Below are 26,475 nucleotides of genomic sequence, written 5' to 3'. Positions count from 1 at the left end.
ATCAAGTCTCAAAATAAAATAATAGAAGTGGTGGGACTGAGACTATACCATTCAAGTCAGTAACAGTGAGTTTTTCCACTCACTTGAATGGGAGCAGAATCAATTCCCTGAAAACTTCTGTTATCAATTACTTGAAACAATCTAATATTTCCCAAGGTCAAGAAGAATTGACTGTGAAAGAAATCCCTGACCCTAAAAAAGTGCATGTCATAGATGTCATGGTAAATTGTACCAACCCACATAGCACAATGGAGCCTCTTGGTACTGCTGCAGAAAAGAAGCTTTGGACTGGAAGCTGCTTCTAATTTTCTGGGGGAAAAAAAATCTTACTTTGAAGTATTGTAGGCTTGACATTTTTGGCAGATAACTTGAGGAAGTGCTGGTATGCATTTAAGTGTCTTATGCATCTACTCACTGGTTCTCAGTTAGTTTTAATGATCACATATGTATCTATCAAACTAGACCTTGAACCTGAAAACTTAAGCTAGGCACTTACACTTGTCCTGTCTGCTCTGCCACTTCTAAACAATCTTTTATCATTGGTAGATGAAATAAGTGAGCCTGATACCAAACAGGGGTCAGATACAGTTTCAGGAAACTGTCGTATCCTTCTTCATGTCATTAATAATAGAAAGAGCATGCACAGCCAGGAAGCAGAAGCTGCGTCTGTGTTCAGTATTACTCTACAGCACAGAAACATGGACCTCTCTGTTTTGCCAAACAACAACCATCCTGATAAATTCCTGCAACTGGAGGTAAAATCTTTAGAGAAAAACTCTGCCTTTTTACCAGCCAGCTGGGCAAAATTCCCAGAAGCAGCTTTACCTGGAGTGCAACGGTGGCACAATAGGATCTATTTAGAGGTAAGGTCTAAAAGAGGCTGACATTTTCCTAATTTTTCTACCTTGTTTTAAGGATCAGGAGAAAAATTACATGACAGCGACACATCAGCTGTAGTTTCAGCTTCCTGTGTCTCTTAATCTGAATCATTAATATTCCTGTAAATTTTCCCATTGACATCAGCGAGGATCAGGCTCCATGAGAAGAGTTACTCTCTTCAGGGGGTCCACTGACTTTATTTCAGTGTATTAGTCTTTCTACTGCTCTTTGTAACACTTTCATAGCATTTTCCAGAAAGCGTACTGAAGTCAAATACCAATTAATTGTACTAAAGGTGTGCATGGAATATGCTCTCTGAAGAAGTACAAAAAGCCCCAGATTTAAAACTGAAAGTCAAGTCATATCCCTCAAACTTGATAAAAAGGCACATTAGAGAGACATTAGAGATTCTTGCTACAAGCATATATATCTACATAGCTCACCATAACTTCCTCTTTATTTTGCCTTTTTTTTTCCTCATTCAACTTTGGCATTCCTGTTGTACTGAAAGACAAGCGTTGAAAGTGTGAAACATGCTGACTGCATCAATCCAGGTTATTACATAGAGGTAGCAGCAGTTTCTTGGTAAAAATGTAAACGTGCACTGCCTAGCAGAGGCCCTGGAGCTGGCGGAGGAGAAGTTCATGTCTGGATCAGCAGCAGTACAGCTGCATCAGCTCACACCCCTCTGGGCCTCGCTGCTCCACAGTGCTCCTTCCCCGCTGCCCCGGGGAGCCCCTCGCCTTTCCCCACCCCTAGCATGAGAAAAAGCTCCCAAGGTCTGGTTCTTGTCAAGGGATGGAGACATACATAAGTGGTTGGGGGTGAGGGGGTGATGGAGAAGGGTCTACATTCTCAGGATCCTTAGGGTGGGGGTCCGATTCCCCAGGGGAGTGAAGAGCAAGAGCCAAGAAATCTTGAACCTGGGGGAAGGGAGGAGAATGATGCCGAAAGTCTCCCACAGCTACTTCCTGTTGCACTTCTCTCCTTTCAGACATTTCTCCCCATCAGCTCTCTAAACCCCTTTGCTCCCTCCCGGAGTCCATTCCAGTCCTCCTCCAACTGCAAAAGTCCTCCCACCGCGACACTCGCTTCCATGCTCCCCCCTTACTTTCCCTAGCCTCTCCCCTATCCCAGACACCCTTCCCTCTGCCTACTCCACTGCCTCCAGCCACTCTGTTCGTGTTGTATAATTTTTGCTGGCGACTCCCCAAGGAGAGCTGGGGCGGGGAGCACACGGTCGCCTGTAGTCTCCCATGCAAACAGCCCTAACCAAGGGACGGAGCCTGAACGATCCCGAACAATAGGGAATGGTGCAATGCTGGCCTCGTTGCCCCTCCCCCCTGCCCCCCCCTTCCCCCAAGCCCCTCTTTCGTGCAGGAGGGAGGCAGCCACACACAGAGCCTTCTCCACAGCAGGGATCCTTCTCCCTATTGTTGTCAATCAGGACGCACTGTCACCGAGCCAGGGCTGCAGAGCTGCGGGAGGATTAAAAATGTGGGGGGAGCCCTGTGCTTTTTGACCTGTGCTCTGCTCTTCGCCACCAGCGAGAAGGTTTTCCTGGAACTCTGTGTCCCAGCCCCGGGGTGGCTGTTTCAAAGGAAATGTCTGTACTCACCATGTCTCCAAATATGGCATTTGCAATGTGGTATATTTTATAAGTGTTAAACCTAGGACACAATCTATACTTGTAAGTGTAGCCATTAGAGATTTCAGGCTGTCCAGATAAAATTCATTGTGCCATTCTCTCTCCCTTAGGAGCTCGCGTTCTTTTTCCGCTTTTGCTGACAATCAAATAAAGGAAAAAGTACTGATGAGTTCCAGACATTAGAAGAAACACGATGGCACAGTGGAGAACTAATGGTGCAAGAATAATATATTTCACTTTAAGATGAGAGAGATAATGGGGTTAAGGGTTAGTTAGTTTAGAAATGGAAAAAGGGGGATAGGGGGAGAGAGAGAATTAATTTCAGAACATATGTGCATGATCTAAAGATTTCTAAAGTCATTAAACCTTGAGAGTAGCCTAAATTCCCTTTTTAGAAGTCAATATTCTTTTAAGAAACTAATGCTACTCAGGGCTCCCTCTGTGAAGTGACTGCTCCGTGGTGTGTTTGTGGACTCTTCCAAACCTTTATTATAAAATCACTTTAATTCAAATGCACTGAAGTGCTTATGTGTTTTCTCCACCTATAAGTTTTAAAATTTGTTTCCATTATAAAAAGCAGCTTCATGTAATGACAAAAAGCTGCTGCTCTTTCTCCTCATTTTCCTCTTCGGTATCAGGCAAACTAAACAGCTTCCCAGCTTAGCATGTACTTTCATCGTCTACTTTGACTAAAACAAACCATAAAGCAGTCCAGGAATTTTGGCCTTTCCTTGTGAAAAGCAGCATAAAAAGCACAGACATTCTCCTGCAAATGGATCGCTGCTGACCACATTCTGCTCACCCTGAGAATTTCCAGTCCTGCTGGACCCTCTGCCCCACAGTATGTTTTAATACCCAGCACACACCAGATGATTAATCCTCTGTATCTGTTTCTCATGCATGTCTCCCCTGTAGTCAACCTGGTAATTTTCTGCAATTCTCAGACTTCTCTTTCTTGTTTATATTTCCATTTTTTCCCCTATTTTTGGAAGACAGCAGAGAGCATTTAATCTTAGCAGCATGCTACTTCTTGGCATGGTGTTTTTTTGGCCTTACATATGAGTTAACGCCTGTGTCCTGTCTTTGCTTGTTTCTCAGTATACCAGGACAAGAGGGTTTTTTAAAATCTGTAAGTTAGGTGCCAGGTTAGAGTCACTTCTTTGTCCCCTGGCTCATATGTGCATTACGTATTTCCACTCTCTCTCCCTTATTCTTCCCTAGACATCTGCAACTGGCCACAATAAGAGCCAGCTGCAAGGTTGGCAGGAGCTTTAGTCTGAGACTGAACAAAAGTTTTTATATAATGCACTCACAGCCCTGCAGAACTCCATTACCAATGACAGACAAAACACCTTTTTTAACTAAGCAGTTCATTACAAAAAGTAACCTCGATGAGAAATTAAAATAGTCCATCTGAATATTTACTTTTCTGTAAATATCCCTGTCACTTTGGCTGAAGTTTTTATAATCATCTACTGATCTCTTTCCTATCGCTGTCAGGTGGCTTTTCAGTTTTTGGAGTACCTGACAAGGAGTCCAGTTCCCCTTCTTTTCCTTCCTTAAAAAAACCTTCATTCCTAGGATCATAGAATTATAGAAAGGTTTGGTTTGGAAGGAACCTTAAGTGTCATCTGGTTCCAACTCCTCTGCCACAGGCAGAGACATCTTCTACTAGAGCAGGAGTCTTCAAAGCCCCAGTCAGCCTGGCTTTGAACACTGTCAGGGATGGGACATCCACAACTTCTCTGGGCAACCTGCTCCAGTGTCTCACCGCCCTCATAGGGAAGAATTTCATCCTAACAGCTGATCTAAACCTGCCCTCTTTCATCTTAAAGCCATTTCCCTTGTCCTATCATTGTAAAAATTCTCTTCAGCTTTCTTGTCAGACACCTGTATGTACTAGAAGGCTGCTACATGGTCTCCCTTGTAGCCTTCTCCATGCTGAACAACCCCAGCTCACTCAACCTGTCTTCATAGGAGAGGTGCTCCAACCCTCTGATCATCTTCGTGGCCTCATCTGGACCGGCTCAGGCTTCTCAGGAATTGCTGATGTGAGCTGTCTGCCCTACTGTCTTTCATATCTCCTTATGTGCTTTTGGTTAATCCTTGCCTTCCTGACAGTTTTTCCATAGCATCTTTTCTTGCTCATGAGCTATATGTAGATCAAACATAGTTATGTGTTTGCAGAGTTGAGCGGTTTTTATCTTGCTAAATAAGTATTACACAAATGTATTTAATCTACAGTTTTTCAGTGTTTTTCAAAACTGCTGCTTCTTTGAGTATTCACTCTTCCCTCCTTCCATTCAGTGAATAATAACACAAATTGCCTCTGATTTTTTTCTGTTCCACCCTCATTCACAGTGTCTTCATTGATTCATTGTATATTGTATGAATTCTGCAATAGATATGGATACCTAAAGTTATAATACTCTTTCTTTGAACATTTGCTTCATGTATCAGAGTCTGTGACAAAGGTTGGGATGTGTTTTGAATCTTAAAAGAAAAAAAGAGTAGTTTTTGCAAGAGTTAATACTAGCAATCATATTTTTATTGTCTAATCTTATGTTTCTCTGCTTCTAGAAATGCCTATGTTTAATGCAATATTCTTCATATGTCTTTGTATTATTTCTTAGACCTAAAACATTTGGGTTTTGTATGTGATTCTGGTTTCTGTCCTTCTTTTCCCTAACTAGTCTGTAGGACGTATCTACTGCAGAAGTTTTACAATCAAGCATCTGCTGTACTCAAGTACATTCTCCCAATTCATTTGTCACTTCAATGTCTGTTCTCTAAAATTTCTGCAAACTATATCCTATCCCAGATTCCGGTCTAGTTCTCATGGTAAAACCCAGTCTCCCATCCCAATGTATTCCCTCTCTACATCTGCTCCAAGCTACCACAGTCTCCTTATGCCCTTGAAAAGAAAGGTACTTCAGAGAGTAGGGGAAAAAGTTTTGCCACTCTTTTCATAAAAGAGCGCTTCATAAAAGCACTCTTTTTCTGAAAAAGTTTTTGCATTATGCCATCTATTCCAAGCTTTGGAGAATTTTATTTAAAACAGCTTTAGAAATTACTGTCAAGTCACATTCTTTTCACAACATTTTAGCCTAGGGAGACCAATCATCCCCTGGTGAGACAGTTCGCGTTCTTCAACAAAATGTTCTCCAAGTTCAACTATTTAGCAAGCCTGAGGGAAGAATCATTAAGGTCAATGACAAATCTTAAATAAGAAATAAAGTAAATAAAATAAAATGCAATCAGAAAGAAAAGGCGGTTAAAAACACCAGCTCAGCTGAAATCTGGCCAGTACAGCCCAGAGGGCTTCAGTGCCAGCTGTAACTGCAATGCAAAAAGTAATATTATCAGGGGATGTGTGAAGGCTAAGGAACTACATGTGGAAATTATGAACTAACAGAAGGATGGGAGGTCACTGAGGATCCACCCGTCTACTAATGGCAGTTATTGATGGGAAACATGCTTAGTCACTTCTGCAAGGTTTAGTGATAGGAATGCCAGTAGGATGCTTCCTTGTAGAGTTTCTTAGACAAAGCCTGTTGTTTTCTCTTCTCCACCTTCGCTTTCTGAAGGAATTCAGTCCTCACACTTCCTTCTACACCTGGCTGCCCCAGACCAATGTATATGTGTCTGTGCATGCACACAGACACTGCAGTCATGAAGTGGGTGATGACATACAGCAGCTGACTCCCACTGAAAGTGGATTCACCAGCCCATGAAGTGAACAGAAAATTATTCAAGCAGAAGAAGCCAACAGTTTGCTATCATCTTAGGGACCTTCACTGACTTGATGAGGTGTCCAAGCATTTCCCAAAGCCAGTGTGCAAGAGGTCAGATTCCCTGAGCTCTCACTAGAAAGGCGGAAGGAGAAGCAGAACATGCCCCTAACCCTTTTGTGGCTGAAGTCCACCCAGCCCGTGGTACCTTAACAGCTGGAGATCTCAGTAAAACTGAAAAAATCAGGAAAATTCGTCCTTACATGGAAGTAAGTTTCTCAGGACCCAGCCTCTTAATCAGCTGTTTATTTTGTGCACTTAACCTTACATGTGTCTTGCAGCAGGTGCTGCCCACACCTTTGTAATTTCTGAGAGCAGGAGAGGGGTGGGGATTGCTGGACCACTGGGTCAGGCCAAGGCTCCCCTTGACTCAACATAAAGTTCCTAAGGACAAAAGTACTAATGAGGAAGGATGGATGTGTTCTGTGTTGGTTCTGGGAGTCCTGAGAGGTGGGGGAGGTGTTAGTATAAGACAAGGGCACCATGGAACCACAGATCAGGGACAGGTTAATTGAAAGTATCGGGGACAGAAGGTTGTGATAAATATTGAACAGTTTGAACTAGAGAGTCTGATTGCATTTTACAGGTGAATTACAAATTGAAAAATATGGTAACTACTATTTCGCAGACTCTGAAAGAGGCCCTTAATGCTGTTTCAAGGGGCAGATTGTGGTTTCTCAAAAAATGTGATCCCACCAGGGTTGTTCTTCATCCTCCTCCCTTGACACCCACATGTTCTAAAAGGCCTTATTTAAAAGCTTTTGTTAATGGGAGACTGCTCAGATATTTAATTACCTGTGAATACTGACAGTGCTCTCAGTCAAATGAAGAGCCTCTTTGACATCCTGACATGGGTCTAGCATTCAACAGGATGAGCAGAACTGCAAGTCACACCCCTGCTATTAAAGATGCATTTCCAGCTGAGCCTGTCATTTACACACCATTTCCCCTGTGATCATTCTGCTTTGTCCTTACATCTTTGCTGCTTCATCATACATCCATGGTTTTCACCAGAACTATGATGTTCTACTGCAGTTCTTCATAGCACTGTTTCGTGAAAGCAGAGGCTTTCTTCCAGCAGGCAATATAATGTCAGTTTACATTTGCAAAAGAACTTAATGTTCAGATTGTACCCACCTCCTTTCCCCAGAAGGAAGAAATCTGTCCAGAGTGAGCAGTCAGGCTCCCTCACTGCACTGCAGAAGTTTGCCAGAAGGAGCAAAATGGTTGCATGTGTAGTTTTAAAACGATTCTGTTGCATTACAAGTGATAATTCTGGAAGTGGGCCTGTATCGTAGGTAATGCAAATGAAAGCCAGGTTCTGATCTAACTTGTGTCTTACAGAGAGAAAAGAGAGCTGTCACTGAGCTGCCAGGCTTAGACTTGAACAGGGTCAGTCAAGAAATAATAGACAAATCCCTGGGGAAACACATTACACCCATCACCCTGAAATCCACAATCAAAAGCAACCCACTGTATAGTGATATCCATGTGGAGGATGACTGGCAGGAGAAGAAAAAGACTCCTTCCTGGACCGTGCAGGACTATGACAGACAGTCACTGCACTCTAACTTGGCCAGCCACATAAAGGTAATTCGCTGCTGTGCTACGTTTGAGCAAGTGAATTGCTGTGAGCTGTGTTGTGCAGGCACAAACCACTGCGCAGCTCGCTTGGATGTTTAGGTGGGATTACAGAAGTAAATATAGAGGTATTTTCTGGTACAGGCATGACACTAACATGAGTCTGATCAGGAAAGGAAGTCTACATATCTGGTCAGACTCCAGGAATTTAAATTTTACAGTACATGACCTCTGACTAGAGAAACTCTTAAATCGCAACACTGTATAACTCAGCTTCCCTGTTTACATAGGGAAGAGCTATAAATATGGCACTTAAATACTATATAGTCACTTTAATAACTGTTCATAGCAAATTCTGTTATCAAATTTCATATATTTTTCTCAGCCTCATCCACACTATTCAGGATCCTGCCTCCCTGTGGGCTGGCACAAACCACTTCTAGGATTACTGTTGTAGGCTTTTTTTTCTGCTGTTCCATTTTTTGAAAAGAGAGTCAGAAATGTGTTTATACAGTGACATCTCTTCTTGAGAAGACAACATAGTTTGTTCTGGGTTTTTTAAACACATTTCAATGGCTGGTGTCCTACTTTTGGTTCCTGGATGAAAAGTGTGGTTTTAATTTTCCCCAGTGGAACATTCACAGCATCTGGAAAGTAGCACAACCTACATTCAAGTGGAAGTGTCTTGCATATGTGTTATGATGTCTTAAATTCATTAATCAGTATCTGATGATAGCCAAAATACTTCTGGGTATGTTCTAATGACTTTGTGTGTAAAAGAGAGAATTTAATTTTCTGATTTTTTTTTCTAGGAAAATCCTAATGAACTAAAGTTCTGGATGGGGGATATTTATACTCCTGGGTATGATACCTTGTTAAAAAAGAAGGAGAGAGAAAAAAAGCATTCCAAATATTGCCGAATCATCCTGCTCATGGTACTAGCTGTTTGCATCCTAATTACTGTAATCACACTCAGTGTTTTATTTACTTAGTGCAGCCAAATGATGGTGAATTTTTTTTTCAATAAATATTTTTATTAAACTATTCCCTTCTCTGGTTTTATTTGAACTCCATTTTTTTTGGTCACAAACGCAATTTATTTGACATCACTACTTCAAAATATTCCTGTACAGCATAAGGAAATTGACCCTGAAAAGAGACAAATACTCTGAGCATGGCTGAATGTCACCTTACGGGTATAATTTAAAAGAAAACTATACTCTATATTTTTTAGTGCCTTCTTTGGACTAGTGATTTAAGTCAGTATGTGTGATATGTTACATACAGTATGTACAGACAACCAGCTGACTATTTGTTCTAATAAACACCTATCATCCTCTTTGTCTCTTTATGATAGCTATTTTAGAATATCTAAAAGCATTATAAAGCATCACTCAAGATATCACAAAGAATTATAAAACAAAAATTAACACATTACTTAGTGACTAAATGCATTACTGCAATGATGCAGCACTTAGTAAAACCCAGCCTAAATGCATAAATATTTTCTTACACTTTTTCAGAGAAGAAAAACAGAAAATAGATCCCTGAGTTTCTATTAAAAAAAATTGCCTGAGGCCCGTTTCCATCCCTATGTCATCTTCTTTCAACATACAGCATTCTGTCACCCCAAAAGATGGAGTGACAATATTTTTTTTTTGAACAAAATCTGTGGAGTATTAGAGTATAAACTGGAATTAATTCACCTTAAAAATATTAAAGTTATATGACCAGGCTGTGAAAAAGGATCTTTGTAAATTAAAGGAACAAAATGAAATGTTCAGAGCACACAGACAACTAAAATAATACACCTCAGAATAATTCACGAGAATGAAAACATGCGAAATAAAAAGTGAGTGAACAGGGAGAGAAAAACCTCAAGTAATTATTTCCTTTCTGAAAAGACACTCTGGGTGCTGCAGACCAGTTATATCTATGTATTTGGTATTTAAGGAGCTATGAATACTATTGAGATAGGGATTTCCCTTACTCAAGAGAAGATGCACAGAAGCTGGAAAGTTGAGGTTATACGAGGTCTGCTTCTTGTCCCACAAAAAAATGCTTTGGATTAGTCAGGAATAGAACTAAGGTAGGAGGTTTGTACTGTCCCCTCTGAATTATAGAATGTGCCCTACTTACACCAGGTTTACAGCACTTTAACTCAAGATGAATTCATCTTCAGAAAAGTGTATTTCATTCCTTCCTTCTCATCTAGTCCATGATTGATTCTTGTGTGTTCTGTAACTTCTTGGACCCTGGTCTAGCTTGTACTATAACTAGTTTGAAGATTCAAGCTAAAAAAGCTTACTGCTTTAATCTGGTATGCAGACAACAGCAGAAGAGTAGCAGCATTTAAATACACATGCGTAAAATTAGTATCCCTGTTACAAAATTGGACATCGCTGTCAAATTACAAGGGAACTCAGTCTCCTGCCTTGCTGCAGTTTCAGCGCAGATTCTTTCTTGTCTGAAAGATCAGGCCCAGTCAGTTTATGAAAGTAAGAACTTGGGAGTATTTTACAAGACTAATAGCTGTCATTATGAAGTAACTATTCACATTAAACCAACAATACTTGACTTTTTTCCAGCCCAAGTACATTTGCTTTAAGTGCATTGCATACAATGCAGAGGCGTACTTTTGTAAATTATTGAGGCCTGCAGGCGGGAAGCCTAAAAGCAAAGGGCTCTGTAATTTCCAGGAAAACAGCCAATAATGCGAGTTCTTCAGCTGCATTACTGTGTGAGGGCTTAGCTGAAAGCATAAAGCCGTTTCCTCCACAAGTCCACTACGGGCTCTTTCAGTCCTATTTCACTGCTGTCACCTAGCGGAGAGTCAAAAAAGAGGAAAAACGTGTCAGGAGATAAGACGCTGGTTTGAACTTTTTTTTTCTTTTTAATTTTTTTTTTTTTTTTTTTTTTTTTTTTTTTTTTTTTATAATGTTCAGTTTCTGTTGGAGGTGGGGGAAGGGCTGCCGGGCTTTTTGCGCTCCGCCGGCGCCGTGGCGATGCGGGCTCCTTCGGTGACCCCTCGCGGCGGAGCCCGGCGGGCGGAGGCGCCCCGCGGCTCCCGCGGCTCCCGCGGCTCCCGGGAAGGTGCGCGGCGTGCGGAGCGCCGGCAGCGGCGGCAGGGCTCCTCCGTGCCCGGCGGGAGCGCCTGCCCGCCGAGAAGGAAGGGGCTTGCTGCTGCGCCCTTCAGAGGGCGGTCGCATGTGGAGAGCCCATTGTCTGTGTGAACGCGAGCTGTGCTCTTGGTACTGGGAAAATAAACAACACTTGAATACTTCGAGGGGAAAAAGACCAACCAGCGTCAACAGACTGAGAGACAAAGACTTTTCTTAAGGGGAGAGTGGTGGAGCCTCGGAATCCTTTGTGACATGTGCTAACTCTGAAAACAATATATGAGACTATCCTCCCTTAACCATTTAATGCAGTATTACTTTACATGTCTTGTAGAAAAACAATTTAAACTTTTGGTTAATAGAGATTGCTGTGTGATGTTTCTTTTGTCATCTTTTTGTTTTATTATTTTGGGTAGTTTGGGGTTCTTTTAATTCATTAGTGACAGAGAATGAAGAAGACAAGTCATCCCACAACATTCATAATAAACTCGCATCAGTATTGTTGGTTGGAGAACAGAATGTTTAGTGTATTCCAAAAGTACTTAAAAAACTGTAAGGAAAGAAGGCTCAGGGGAACCATATCGCCCTCTACAACTGCATGAAAAGAGGTTGTAGACAGGTGGGTGTTAGCTTCTTCTCACAGATAACAAGTGACAGGACAAGAAGAAATGGCCTCAGTTGTGCCAGGGAAGGTTTGGATTCAATTCTTCTCTGAAATTTCAGTTTTCATGCACTGGAACAGGTTGCCCAGAGAAGTCACCATCCATGGAAATGTTCAAGAAATGTATGGACATGGTTTGTGGGGACGTGGTTTAGTAGTCATTACAGTGGTGCTGGGTTAAGAGTTGGCACAAATTATCTTAGAGGTCCTTTACAACCTTAATTATTATACGATTCCATGAATAAAACAACTCCTCTAGGTGAGTTTCCAGTACGTAATCTCTGTGATCTACGTTTGTTGGTCTCTCAGTACCCTGACACCACACTTACACATATAATTTCATACTTTCACAGAATCACAGAATATGCTGAATTGGAAGGGGCCCATCAGAATCATCGAGTCCCACTCCTGGCCCTGCACAGGACACCCCAAAAATCACACCATGTGCCTGAGAGTATTGTCCAAATGCTTCATGAACTCTGTCAGGCTCGCGCTGTGACCAGTTCCCTGGAGAACCTGTTCCAGTGCCCAACCACCTGCTGAGAGTGAAAAACCTTTTCCTGACATCCAACCTAAACTTTCTCTCAGCTTCATTCCATTTCTTCAAGTACTCTCAATGCTCACAAAAGTGAAGAGTTTGGTCCCTGCCCCTCCCTGCAAGGATATTGAAGACCTTAGTGAGGTCTCCCCTCAGTCTCCTCCAGGCTGAACAGACCAGGTGAACTCAGTCACTCCTCATACAGCCTCCCCTCCAGACCCTTCACCATCCTGGTGCCCGTCCTGTGGGGTCTCTCTGATACTTAACATCCATTTTGTATTGTGGCACCCAAAACTGCCCCCAGCACTCGAGGTGAGGCTGCCCCAGTGCAGAGCAGAGCAGGACAATCCCCTCCCTTGCCTGGCTGGCGATGCTGTGCCTGATGCACTCAAGGACAAGGTTGGCCCTCCTGGCTGCCAGAGCACTGCTGACTCATGTTCAACTTGTCCTCAACAAGGACCACCAGGTCCCTTTCCTGCAGCCCTGTGGAAAACTTAGCTTCAATAAGATTTTTAAATTTTTATTTCAATAGTAATCAGCTAGAATAGCAGCAAAAACTCCTATGTAATCAGTGAAACTTTTTAACACACCACACCAAGTTGATATAACAACATCTTACCAGCACCTCTAAAAAGATGTAGGAGAATGGTATAACTGTGGTAGAATACTACCTTTTACTGGGAAAACTGGAATTTGCTGTAAGATGCAGTAACTGCAGGAATTTGCTCTTATAAACTGCACAGCAGCAACCTGGAAGCAAGTAAGAGTTCTGCAGATTGTGCCCACTTATAATGTGGCAAATACTATATTTCACAAGTGATTTTAGAAAAACTACCTTTTCTCTATTAAATAAGGTTTAGCTTTCAAAAATACCTAAGTGATTGAACTTTTTTACTGCCTTTCAGTACAACTACTCTCCCAAATCACTAGAACATATTAGAATGTTCAGCCTTCCTCTTCCTTCGCTGCATTCTTCCCATCCCAAAACTGTTCAGAAATATGCAACTACATTCTCATTTTATTTGGTTTTGGCCTCTAAAGTTACTGAAAACAGAGTCCTGCTTAGTTCTGGCACTTCAACAGGCACAATTTGGGAAAATTACAGCTACCACTCCCCTTCAGTAAAGTACAGACCTTGTCCATGAAAAGGATCTCACAGGGCTTGCTGCTTTAGCAGGGTATATGTTTTCATCTTCCAGCCTAATATCTTTTTCCTTCCAATGCACCTATTACAGAAGGCAAGGTCTATAACAGAAAAAGGGGAGGGAAAGAAACATTTTTGAGTTTACCATGAGCAAAATTATCTGGTCACATCAGGATTTGAAAAAGAAAGAAGCAATGTGAGTTGTGAATTGCAATATAATATAATATAATATAATATAATATAATATAATATAATATAATATAATATAATATAATATAAATACCTCTGGGTAGGTCAGAAGTTACTCCCTTAGTTATGATATTTTGGTGTGTGAATGGTGAATGAATAACCATAATAGCAGAACCTGTGTGGATGCTCTGCATCCCTGCTATCTATCACTGAAAGATCAGGAAGGTGTGCCACAAAATTCCCTACCCAAGGAGAATGTCCCACTGGTTAGTTCAGAGATATTTTGAAGCAGACCAGACTGCTGAATCCACTTCAAGGATCTATTCTATGTGGATATGCTCCTGTAAATTGAGTAATTCACTGAAATACAAATTTATGGGGAATCTAGTCAGCCATTAGACAGCCATCCAGCACAGCAAATGTGGTTCTCCTGTCAGCTATTTTCTCATGTGGTTTTACAGGTTAGAAGATGTATCTAGATTTGAAAAGTTAGAGTAGCAGTTACCTGCTGTAAAAAGTGACAGGTGTAAGATAAAGTGTATAATCTCTTTGTTGCATAAGACAAATATTAAAAGTTTTTAGCACCTAGTATTTTAAGTGGATTACACTTTTTGATTTAACAACAGCATTTCCTCCTATGTAGCTTCCTTTGTGAAAAGTGCCCTTTGAATTATCTGTTTAGTTTTTTTTTTAATTTCCTGGAAAGCATTACTTCATGGACAAAGAAGCATGCAAATCCAGAGCACTTCTGTGGATTGACAGTTCTGCTGGGCCCTTACCTACACAGCCATAAACTGTTTATTTGCAAACCTGATTATTTACATTCTGGAGAAATGCATTAATGAATGCAGGAAGGACTCTTGTGTCTGTGAGCTCTTGCTTATACGGAAAGGCTTTCTCTGTTCCAACTCTTATTTCCCATGATACTGGTTTGGACTTAAGACATTGCTACATCCCTATTCAGGTACCTGAATTCATAGGTAAGAACATGACATGTGCCATGGTTCAATTAATTTCTCAGCAACCTGATGGCACTGCAAACCCACTTGTAAGTCAAGTTCGACAGGCCTGTGCCCGCTTATAGTCCACTGTCTGAAAGGAGAACAACAGAACAATGGTAGAGAAAAATACATTTCTTCATGCAATACTTATCTGTAAGTCTGTGAATCTAAATCTGTAAAAGATTTAACTTGCAAGGTTCAGGATTTGTGGGAGCATTGCCCCCTCCCCTCCTCTCCAAACACAAATACATTCCAGGCAGATTTCTGCTGAAGAACAGATGTTGTTCAAGTTGGAGCTGAGGTGGAGTCTAAATTAACATGTGCTTTAGGTAAGCAGCTTTTGACCAGATCCCTCTATCTCTCTTGATTTCTTCCTTTTGCAGCTGTTTCTTAGTGAACTTCTCCCTGGGAGCAGCGAGTCGGGTCAGTGGTGGTGGTGCACCCTGACAGGCAAACCCCTCCCTGACAGAGGTACTTGTCAAGATTTTCTAGTCAGGGAGGCTGACTGTGAATCTTTGCAACTGGAAACTTGTTCTAATGATCCTGATACAGCTAAATGCTGATCGGAATCCAAGAGTCAGAATATTCAGTTATAAATTACATATTAAGGGTTCTTTTTTCCTCACCAGACTTACTGTAAGCCATCTGGTTGAGGAAAAAATGCTGGACACACTCTCCTCTGATGTATTACATTCTACTAAGGCAACCCAGCAACAAAAATCCTGTACACAGTTATATTTTCAATGCATTATTGTAACCAGTTGGCAGGCAGTTTTTAGGCTGAGAGAGGAGGATGGTTAATTCATAGCAGTATGACTTGCTATGTCATTTTCATGAGAACACACAGCTCCTGAGTTGGTGTGCATTATTTTTTCCATCCATGTATTTAGCTTCACAGACAATCCAGTATATGAACCAGCCTTCCTGAAGAGGGCTTGTTTCTCTCCGGGGTTTCCTCTGTGCTGATTGTGCTCTTTTTGGAAATTCTCCAATAGGCCACTCTCAGCTCAAAAATCAATTTGCTGCAGCTGCTGTAGTAAATTGAAACTCTTGTAGCTGTAAGTGGGTTCATCTGTGGGAATTCTTGTTGCCTGTGGTAAGGTTAGTCTTGTTGGAGGGAGCATTGTGGAGTTAAGGTGGAAGGCAGAAAGTTTTATGGCAGCACAGTTATTGTTCAACACACAGCACAAATCTACTGAGTATTGGGCTTATTTGCTTCAAATTTGGTAGACTGCTGTTTTTAATACCTGTGGGTGTGTGTGCCTGTTCAGCCTTTAAAGCTTCTTTTCTCTAAGCACAACTGAATACTGAAAACACACATACAAGTATCCATACTGAAGCAGTATTTTTTGTTCAGCTGTTTGGGTCTCTCTTCTAAATAACTTGGTACTTCCTCAGAAAGGGAAGTGATAAAGATAGTGGAAGTAACAGGGGATGATTTTGTTGTGGGGAGTGCTTGCTTTTGTTTGAAGTCTGATTCCTCTTTTCTACACCCACTTTTTTTATTTACTAGACTGTAAGAAAGATAAAGTTTTGAAACTTCTTGGGATAAAAAATAATCTGGATACAGAAGCTATTAGTGAATAATGTTCTGTGTGTGACTAGCCCTGGTGGTGAATTGCTAAGGGAAAGACTATGTGCCTTATAAAAGTAGTTCTTAGACTAAAATGAGCACAGGGCATTCAATCTTTAAATTTGCATTAGTTTTCTTGCTTTTTAATGAGCAATGCCATAAATATTGTCTCAGCTCATTGAGGTGTGAGCTGAACCAAGTATTAGTAAACTGGCATGTGGGTAATTTGCAAAGTTGGGTGCCAAAATTTTTATGTTTATTTTCATTTTATTAATGTCTGTTTCTTAAGATTAACTGCATCGAGTTTCAGGATCATTTGTGGGGAAAAAAAATCAAGTAAGGAATCTGGAAGCTCTATTTTGTCTGAAATGGTCTGTATTGCTCTAAACGTCTGACAAGTTATTGCACCCCATAAACACTTCTGAAATGCCTGCAATATTAGGTTACCATAGAGCACAGTTTATAGAGACTGTTTAAAAATAAAATAATGAGAAATGGAATGGTAAACCTCCTAATTTGTTAAGATTAAGCTGAGGATAAAGAGACAGCTATGACATTAAATCAGGCTTTGTCCCTGATTGAAATGTGACACAGAAAGTGTAGTTAGGACAAGAATAAATCCTGGGCAAGGCATTTAGAATTGAATGAGCTGATTCAACAGTACCTCTGGCTTTGCACATATAGATTAAAATATTAAATATTAGAAGTATATAAGTCAGCAGTATCAGTTTATGCGAAGCTCAAAGCTAGAGAAAAATGGGTTCTCTTGGCAAATGGAGTAGAGACACTGCAGCCTGGAAGGCAGTGTGTTAAATTGCCAAGTTGTCAAATCCCAAGGCAATAGAAAACAAGTAAATAAAAGAGTTTATAGCAGTAATGTTGTGTGGAAATGAATGTTGAAATACACTGCAAACTGCCAAGGGAGAGAAGAATTCACTAAGGACCTAAATGCATGTCTGACCTTGAAGTGAGAAATCAGCTTCTTTGGGTGTTTTTTGACAAAAATAAAGGCATTTGATGATAGGATCTACATAATGGAATCCATGGAATTCTACCTTTGTAACTACATTTAACAGTATGTGTCTTGGTCAGATACTTTCCCCAGTGCTGTGTCCATACCCCCACCACAAGCAAGGAGTCAGCTGACCTCGTTTTCAGATGGCAATTCTACCACCAGAAAATCTGCTTCCATTCTGAGACAGATCTCCTTCCACTACGATAGATTATTCCCTGCACCACTGAGTTTGGATACAACAACTGGAGGATGGCTCAGTCAGATGCTGCCAAAGTGCCTGGCCTTCCTCTCTCTGCATCCTGGCAGTGGGGAGCTGTCATCGACCTTTCCGTTTGTTTGACACCTGTAACATTTCTTGGATCCTCAGTCATACACCTCTGGCTCCAGGCACGCTGTTCAGTGCATTTTCAATCCTGAATTACTCAGAGGTCTGTAAAGCTGCATTTCTCACGCAGCTCTGAGCTGGGGCTGCTGAGGGTGCGCAGGGGTGTGGGCACCCCACCTGCCAGACAGGCAGCTCAGACAAGGAGCTGGACACTGAAGCAGCTCAGCAGGCTCTACTGGCTACCTGGGGAGCGGGGCAGCCCTGCAATTGGGGGAAACCAGGGAGGCAGCATTGGTCATCTGTGCTGGCTCCCAGTGGAACTTCTTGTGGGATCAGTTCACTCTAGAGAGATGACCCTGTCTCTTAATGAAAAAGACCCTCCCCACTTTCTCGCCTGCAAATGTTTTAACATGTTATGACTGGAGGTTGAATGCTTGCTGAAAATAAAACTTCTTTTTGTTATTATTTTCTTAATCCATTTTGACTTCATTATTCACCATGGTAATGTGGACCATAAATGTGAGATACAGTGTCAGCTCACCAAAACCAAAATAATAGGTATTTCTGTGAATTATCAGGAGTTGCTTAGTATTCAAAATCAGTTTCAAACCTAGTAATTAAGTAAACTGCTGCCGGATGCTTATGAAGTGCTAAAGAATAAACTGTTGCTGATGATTTCAGCAGAATCAATTGGAGGAAGCTGTTGATCAACAAGGTTATGAGGAAGACATCCATCATAAAGATTATGAGGAAGACATCAATCATAAAGTTCTGCAGACTAAAAAGAGCTAAGTTCTGTCACTAGTAACACAGTTGTATACTAAATTTGATTAACAAGTACTAAAGTCCAGGAGGCATTCCCTGCCTGCCCTCTATTGGAAGATGTGCTTCCAGCTATACCTTTAAAACTTGATAACAAAGAGGGGACTTGTCTTGAGGACTCATTCTAGTGAATCACAGTAATATCTTCATCAAAAAAATGTTCAATGGCTTAGGATTTTTTAGTTTTTTCCTTTCATATATGGCATTCAGAGATGAGGTCAGGATGCCTTGGAAATGGTTCTTTATAACATCAGCAGTAGTGTTGTTGACAAATCCTCCTTTTACAGTGTAGTTATGAGATTCTTCTCAAGTTCCTTTTCTGACACAAAGTTAGCTCCTGCTGATCCATCCTGGTTATATCTGTGTATACCAACATCATATTTGGTTATCTGCCACAGTTCAAGTTTATGGAGCCAACTACATCCACAGCTTGCTTCTAGCAGATTTCCATTCATGCTGCACATTGACAGTATGCAAGTTTGGCAAGCATATTTAAGCTTCAAAATAATTCAGTGTATTTTTGCAGCTCCCTCTGATGTATTTTTTAAGTGCACCATATTTACACCACAGGCAATGCAATATTCTCTGGAGACTGTCTTGCCACATTGATCTATCTCAGACAGTGTCACACCAGCTGCACGAAAGCTGCACCAGCACCTACATCAGAGTCATGCCACCTCTAAAAGTGGCCATTATGCCTTTAAAGAAACAGACTTCAAAATGAATGAGTAAAGACTGATGAAAACAGGTAGACTCTAAAACATGATGCTCTCACAGGCAGGATGCAGGTGACCAGGTCTTGTTAAGCAACAGCCCTGGGCTGCTTTGAGAAGTGGGAAGCTGAGAACTCCTGGGGAGTTTCTGGCTGTCACTAAACCATCACCCGCTTCCTGGGTAAGCAGATCGTACTGCTGAGGAACACAGCAGGAGCTGAGAGCTGCCTGACACAGAGACACTGCCTAAATTATCACCATGTTGCTTCTGACAAAAAAGCAGTAGCTGGTTTTTATTAAAAAAATATTAAGATATATTTCCCTACTCTCTGTAAAGAGGTGAATAATTTTGACTCATCTTGCATGTCATTTCTTACATGTGGTGATGTTAAGACACAAAATTACTTACTATCTATTACAGAAAACAAAAGTTCTCAGTAAATCAACATGATGCTCATAAACAAGGATTTTGTTCTATTTTAATTATGCAACAGAATATGCCCAAAACCTAGATATTTCCCTCTTTTTTTCAGCAAGTAGAAGCAGACAGCTTTGCCTTTTAACCTGGTTCTATCTTCTGACTTCTCCTGTTTTGGAGTTTCGAATGAAATGAAAAGAAAGAAAAAATGTATAGTCTTAACTATACAAGCTGGTTTTATAAGGTAAATGACCATAACTGCTATGCAATATAATTTCAGGGTTGGGGTCTAATTTAAAAACACTTCTTTTCTTCCAGAGAACGTTAACACACCAAAGAAGTCAATAAGCTGTATTACGAAAGTACTTTTTTTATGATGTAACATAAATTTGCTTTCCACTTAGTGTAACCTCTCCATCTACAGCTAGATTTCTCAGATGATAACTTACATTAAAAAAAAAAAAGTGAGGTCTTCAGCAAACATCTATTCCCTTGATGAAAATACTGGCATCAAACCAGGGAACATAATTGTGATTACTGTTGTATTGTATAATTCCTTAAAAATTATTAAATACTTAAGTTTTTCTTCAAAACTTAATTTAATGCTTTTTTTTTGGAAGTAGAAATAACAGAAGAACCAGGAAGAAAAATGCTTATCTTTAATTTTTGAGGGTTGACCTTTGACTTTATCACCAAAAAAACCCTCGACTGTTACACTGCAGATACCGCAACACGCGTATCAAACAACGAGGCCTGTGGAAAAAAATATCTATGGACGGATTCTTGCTAGATGTTTCAGAGATGTTTATTCCTCCAACCTCATGGCCGGGATCTGCCGAGGAACTGAGGCAATCCCAGGACCGAGGGTCCTTTGCCCGCGCAGGGGAACACAAACCAACCAATGGGGAACGAGGCTGAGCAGGGGCAGGGAAACCCCGTGCCTCCCGCCCAGGGCCCCCCTCTCCCACGACCACGTGGTGGGGGGGGAGACCCCAACACTCAACAAAATAATTTAACTATGTTATTGTGAACCGAACTATTTTTTTAGTATGATGTGCACCCTGGCAATACAAGCTACAAATACAAACCCAATGCTTTTCTCCTAAGACATCATAATATTGCACCCCTCAAATAAAATTTTCAAAAAAAGTCTATTGGTGACTTTCCTTTGGAAGACTGCTGTTAATATTGCAGGCATCATGCTCGTGACCTAGACAGACAAATGGCAGACATTCTTTCTTTTTAGAAAGAATTCATTGCTGTAAGTGTACCATCAAATGCTTGCTAAGAAATCACAACTAGGACTTTTTATTGCACAGGCTTAGAGAGTGGTGTGTACAGCACTGATGTGGCAGAAAATCACTTGCTCATTGGTCAATAGAGCCTCCATATGCAAACATCAGCAGAAATATTTGGAAAAATTCATCCAAGTTCAGGAGAATGTAGAAGCACTGTGGGGGTGTCCACTGGAACTAGAAGGAGAAACTGAAGTCACTTGAGTTTAAACAGAGAGCAGATGGAGGCTCCTGATCAGAATTATGGTGGAAGGCTTTTAAAGTAAAGGCATCGGTGCAGACTCCTAGTTTTCAATGTCAGTCTCAGCAGTGGACGTGAAAAATCTGAAAATAGTTAAAGAATTGGTGCTAAGAATAATACATCAAATTTCCCTGAGCTCCATTTTGAGCTCCATTTTGAGTTCAAAAATCCAGAATTTTCAAGTGATTGAACCTGAGTCATCTTCAAGAAATGCTGATTTAATTCTGTGAAGCACGTTGAAGCCTCAGGACGTGTGTTTGTTGTTGTCAAAAATGGAGATGGGCCAAGCACAGCCTCCTGTGCTCAGGAAAGCCCTATGTTCAGGAGAACTTTCTACTTTCAGCTCTTGTTATACTTTCACATAATAAGAAATTGCTGGATTTGCTTCAGGTTATTCTCTCTGGAAGCCATAGTCAAGCAAACTATGAGTTTTTAATAACTGAATTTTAAATGAAATCAATACTGGTCCTGCTTTGTTTTTGTAGGACCTCACCAAACTTGTTATTATGAGAGATAACTCCTGGTTTTATTGTAGTAACCCAGCTCTCCAAGCATTCTAGACTGAAGCTTTGCAATATCTAAATTCTCTAAGGGTTCTTGCTGGTCTCTTCCTTCTCTATGCTAAATTGAATTCTTATGTCTTTGGTGCTGACACAGTCTGTGTTATCAACCAGTTCAAAAACAGCCTCCTCAGTTAAAATTAATGAAAAATAGAAGTATGATGGCATTTTGAAGAAAAGAAAGATATAATGAGTGCTCACATATCTGCCCTCTGGCCTGCACAGCATCACTGGGTTTTCTGTGCCCATACAAGAAGTTCTTGTTACCTCTGATACCTGCTGTTATCCTGCATCATTTCACTCCCTGGATGCTTTATTAAATTTTCAGCCTTGTCTTTAGTACTTATTTTTCACTTTCTGCATACTTCTTTCTTTTATTTAAGGCACTAAAAAAATGTAAAACCAAGTCAGGTTGGTTTAATTGTCGCACTTATCAATGAGAGCACTGTAAATGCGCACAACGGGAATTTCTTTCTCTTAGCGCTGGCACTGTTTCTTTGAGAAACCACTTTGCTTCCTTTAAAACCCAAGGGATTTTTGCATGGCAGTGCTCTAAACTTATTCATGCCTGCCCATTCTGTAATGTATTGTTCTGCTGAAAACTGGTGTCAGTGGTGAGCTCTCTTCTAAGAATATGCCCCCATGCTAGCATCAGCTTCATTGAAAATGAGGCACTGAAAAGGAGATTTTTCTTGTGTAGGATCTGTCAGCCTCTGTTTAAGCATAAAGCAGCATGCTGAGCACTCTTCAATGTGAAAAGGCTTTTAAATACAACTCTGAAAACAGAAGAGATGAATCATTGAGTGTATTGAAGGTGAAGATAAGTCTTTTTTCCCCTGTCCCAGGTTTGAAAGAGTGAAGCTAAATAAATGGAAGAGAATGGCAAATTTTAGATCTTCAATAAAATCTCTAATTTCCTGCCTGACACTGCAAGAGACAGATAAGGAATACTACTCTGACTCCCCTCTGCTCAGGAAATCACACTTTGGGAAAAGACAAAAGTATGAGAAGAGTTGAGGTGTGTACATCAGAATAGGGAGGTTGATCTGTACAAAATGTTCTTCTCCGGTAAATAAATTCCGCAGCCTTATGCTGCTTGGGAAATGCTACTTTTAGGGTACTAGCAGGGATCTTGAAGTGTGCTTGACAGAGAAAAATACTTATAAGCTGTATTTACCAAATATCACTGTTTTAGTATATTAATCACCTTTTTTACCATGGCAGAAGAGAAATGCTGCAAATGACAGGACAGTGGTTTTTATTGGATATACTCTTATATTGCACTAACTGCTGAGTAGCTGAAATCTGTTTAAAATATTAATGAGAGGAAATAATTTGTTAGCTGAAAAACATAAGTTCTAGTGTTACAATTCCTAGTGGTGATTACTTGAATAAAAGAAGCCAGAGATAAATATTAGCGACATAGACACAGCAAGGACAAAGAAATGCCAATTACTTGCTTTCTCATTTACAATTACTGGTGAAATAAATACAGCAAATAATAGACTTGAACCACTAATTTCATATAAAAATATCTTTAGGTAATGATACCAAATGTTGTTTACTGTCCATGTCCCAAGAATAGGGAAGAATGGGGTTGTCTCCCCTCCTCAAATATTTCATATTGTGCTGCACAGCTATGCCTTCAGGTCTAACTCCAGCCTTTCAAAGTTTGGTTTAGTTGGTTGTTGGCTTCTTCTTTCCTTCTCTCCTGCTTTATAAAAGTTCATATTGAGAAAAATGATAAAGGGTAAGTTTTTATGGCAACTGCAATGTCTTACCAGTCCAGACAAAACGAGCAGTGCATGCTCTCCTGCTAAATTCCGAATGGCTGTTTCCTTTGGGTGGTATGATGGTATCTCTCCATATCAGTTCTGCTTTTCCCAGCCATCTGGAAAGAACTATACATAATGGAAGTGGTAGAATATACTATATGAGGAATTCCTAGGTCCTTGGTGTGTTAATTAAGAGTAATCCGCAATTTATCCTTTTGTCCCAGGAGAACTTTCATGTCTTTGTCCAGAGAGCACTCAGCAGATCTTCACAGCCCCTTCTTCTATGGCTGCCACATGCTCCACAGCAGCTTGGAGGCACAAGGCATACAAAATTGTTCCCTAATATAAATGAAATTAAAATTCATCAGGATCTGCTGTCATCAAGCTTGCATCGTCCAGCCTGGAAGGATGGATTCCCATGAGAGACAGGAGCCTGACTAACTAGCCTACCTGTAAAATATGAAGCCTTTTTTACTTTAAAGTCTGTCTGAAGTCATAACACAGTTCTTTGAGACAACCATAGTCAGGATAATACAAAAGAAAGTAAGACACATATGCTTACTTTATTGTCAGAGAAATTCATCCATGTTTGTCTTATGACCATCTGAAATTTCAGAAGCTTACCCATGAGAAGGTTTTTCTTTGCAACTTGTGGTATGAGACCATAAATCTGTAAATTTCCTGTGCTCTTACCTCAAGGCCACAATTCAAATTGATAAACAATTCCGAGTCCTGGATATTTTCTGCAATTCATTACATGCTGATGCTCATCAGTTTATAAATGCCAGTTCCCCAATATGCAAACTTTTCCTTTGCAAATGTTGCATAAAATACAAGTAGCTCTGTAAGCAGTGGGATTTTGCAAAGCAAATTTGCCAGACTTCACACTTGATGACATTGCCCTGAGAATGTTATGTTGCTAAATGCATATGAGTGACAAATTTAATTTCACAGTTTCCCTCTTCACTATAGCCACTTATAAGTGTAAAAATACTTTCGACTGGTAAACTATATTTTGAGCTACATTTAAATGTGTTTAGGCATAAGAAAATTATTAACTTTCTTATTAGAAAAAAAGTTGAAGTGGACATAATTTCAAGCACTTTATTTCAATAATCACAACAAGCTTAATTCCCACATAAGGGATTTGGGGACAGTGCTTTTAAATGTAAGCCTGTACTTTTACGTCGTAGCACCTCTTAAAATACAGCCATTCTAAAGCAAAATTTTCTGGTGACTTCTTAATTTTATACACAAAATTAGCCTATAACTTTTGTTTTGAGATTTTTAGTTTAATTGTCCTAGGATATATTCCATGCCAAAAAGAATATATTCTGCTGAATTTGGGCCACCAGGTACTGGGTAACTGAGTAGCCAAAATATGCCACAAACTGATCATTGAATAAGCAAAATGATAGAATGGAAATGTGGGATGATTCTTTCTTCAACTGTGGAGTTCTCTTCAGCCGAGTGAAGGTTTCCAATATTACTAATCAAATCTCCTATTTGTATTGTAAGTAAACAATGCTAGTAAAAATTATGATGTATATATTTTATATGATGTATTTTTAAAACAGAGCAACTGTTTTCTTGTAGAAGTTCATTGAATTGATTTTGTGGTTGATATTTCCTGCACATAATTTTACTCAGAGAAATATATTATCTTTTAAATCTAAAAAGTGTTGTCTTTCAAACTGTTTAAATTTTTTTTGGTAGTTCTTGAATGCAATCATAGAAAGATAAAACAAAAAATCCAACTTTTTCCTTGGGAAATTCCTTATGCTTCTTAGAAGATTTGACTCTTTGTTGTTTGTTTGTCTGTTTGTTTGTGTTTCCCCTCAAAATTCTAGATTGTCTGAACAAAATACTTTATACAAATTAGTTTTTGTTTTTGCCAAAGACGCAATTATTTTGGAAAAACTTCTGCTATCAAGAGCAATCTACTCTTTGCACAATGTATTCCAGCTATATCAGGCAGAAATTAGCAGGTAAAAGATAATTTTTTCAAAACTGTGATAGCATTTTCAGCAAATAAATCAAGTAGAGAAGCAGTTTCTTTTAAAGTATTTTTCTAATAAAAGGTATAAAATAAAACAATGTAATAATAACTTGGTCCTGAAGACATTATGTGATGGTTTGAACTATAATGAAATGCTGCCAGAAACCATATGACTGCAACCACGTTGTTGTTTCACAAGGTGGCACAACTACTCTTCACACTGTGCATGTAAGCTTTTCCTCAACCAACATCTAACCAGGCTCCCAGTGTAGCTGTAAAAGAGCCTACCTGTATTCAAATCAAGAAAGCATAAGAAAGATCTCAGGCATAAGCAAGATTTCAGGCCCATTACAAGGCTTGTTGAAATCAGTAAGCAGCTTTCCAATGTCTTTGATAGGAATTTAATAGTTTACACATGGCATGTTTAAACTCTCCTGCCAGGCTTTCTAATCCTGTGTGTGATTAGCTACAGGAGACAACATATTAAACTTCTCAGGAAAAACAAGCTCATAGTGCTTAGGTCTTGTCTAGCTTTTTAGAAATCTTAGTATGATTACTAATACACTCATCTAGTAACAGAAACAAGAAGCTGACACATCCATAATCCTACCAAATTCAATGGGACGGCTTCTGAGTAAATTCAGAATATTGACAGACTGAAAGAGTGGATTCTAATTAAAATTCTTGACATTTTGCTCTCTTAATGTTACAGTATAATTCTTTATATTCTTAACTCAAACTTTGAAAATTTGTCTCTAAGATCAAGAGGTAAAAGTGGCATTGCACAAAAAAGAAACTTTTTTTCTGGTTTTACTTAACAATTGCAAAACAATGTTATTGCAGTGTTTAATGAAGAGGGTGAGTATTGTAAGTATCCAGACATTTAAAGTCACAGACTAGAAGGATATTCCATTAGGTGACTTTGATGTGAAATCTGAGTAAAAATCAAAATTCAGTAAAATTCCTAACAAACTTGAAAAAAATGTTGTTATCAACTTGTTTGTAAAACCTCTTCAACAGTTCTTAAAAAAGGATTATATATAAATGCATGAAACCAACAGGACTAGGATCAGACTTCTGACCACACAGTTCTCTCCTAGTTTTCCCTTTTAAGATGTCACATGGTTCATTGACACTAGATGTGGGAAGAGGGGATGTGTATGTGTTTATTGTCACTTTTGTTTTGGT

The 26,475-nt window shown here is 39.9% G+C and overlaps 1 protein-coding gene across 1 annotated transcript; it reads left to right on the top strand.

Annotated features, from left to right (window-relative positions):
* Positions 1 to 638: 638 nt before the first annotated feature.
* Positions 639 to 8,891, top strand: MINAR2 (membrane integral NOTCH2 associated receptor 2). Its single transcript, XM_069000767.1, has 3 exons — positions 639 to 863; positions 7,663 to 7,908; positions 8,712 to 8,891. Exons 1-3 carry the CDS (start codon positions 639 to 641, stop codon positions 8,889 to 8,891), a joined length of 651 nt encoding a protein of 216 aa, XP_068856868.1.
* The last annotated feature ends 17,584 nt before the right edge of the window (positions 8,892 to 26,475 follow it).

The sequence above is a fragment of the Aphelocoma coerulescens genome (assembly GCF_041296385.1).
Source record: "Aphelocoma coerulescens isolate FSJ_1873_10779 chromosome Z unlocalized genomic scaffold, UR_Acoe_1.0 ChrZ, whole genome shotgun sequence".
Lineage (NCBI taxonomy): Eukaryota > Metazoa > Chordata > Aves > Passeriformes > Corvidae > Aphelocoma > Aphelocoma coerulescens.
The sequence above is the reverse complement of the archived record's forward strand: the minus strand, read 5'-3'. Positions and strand labels throughout refer to the sequence as shown.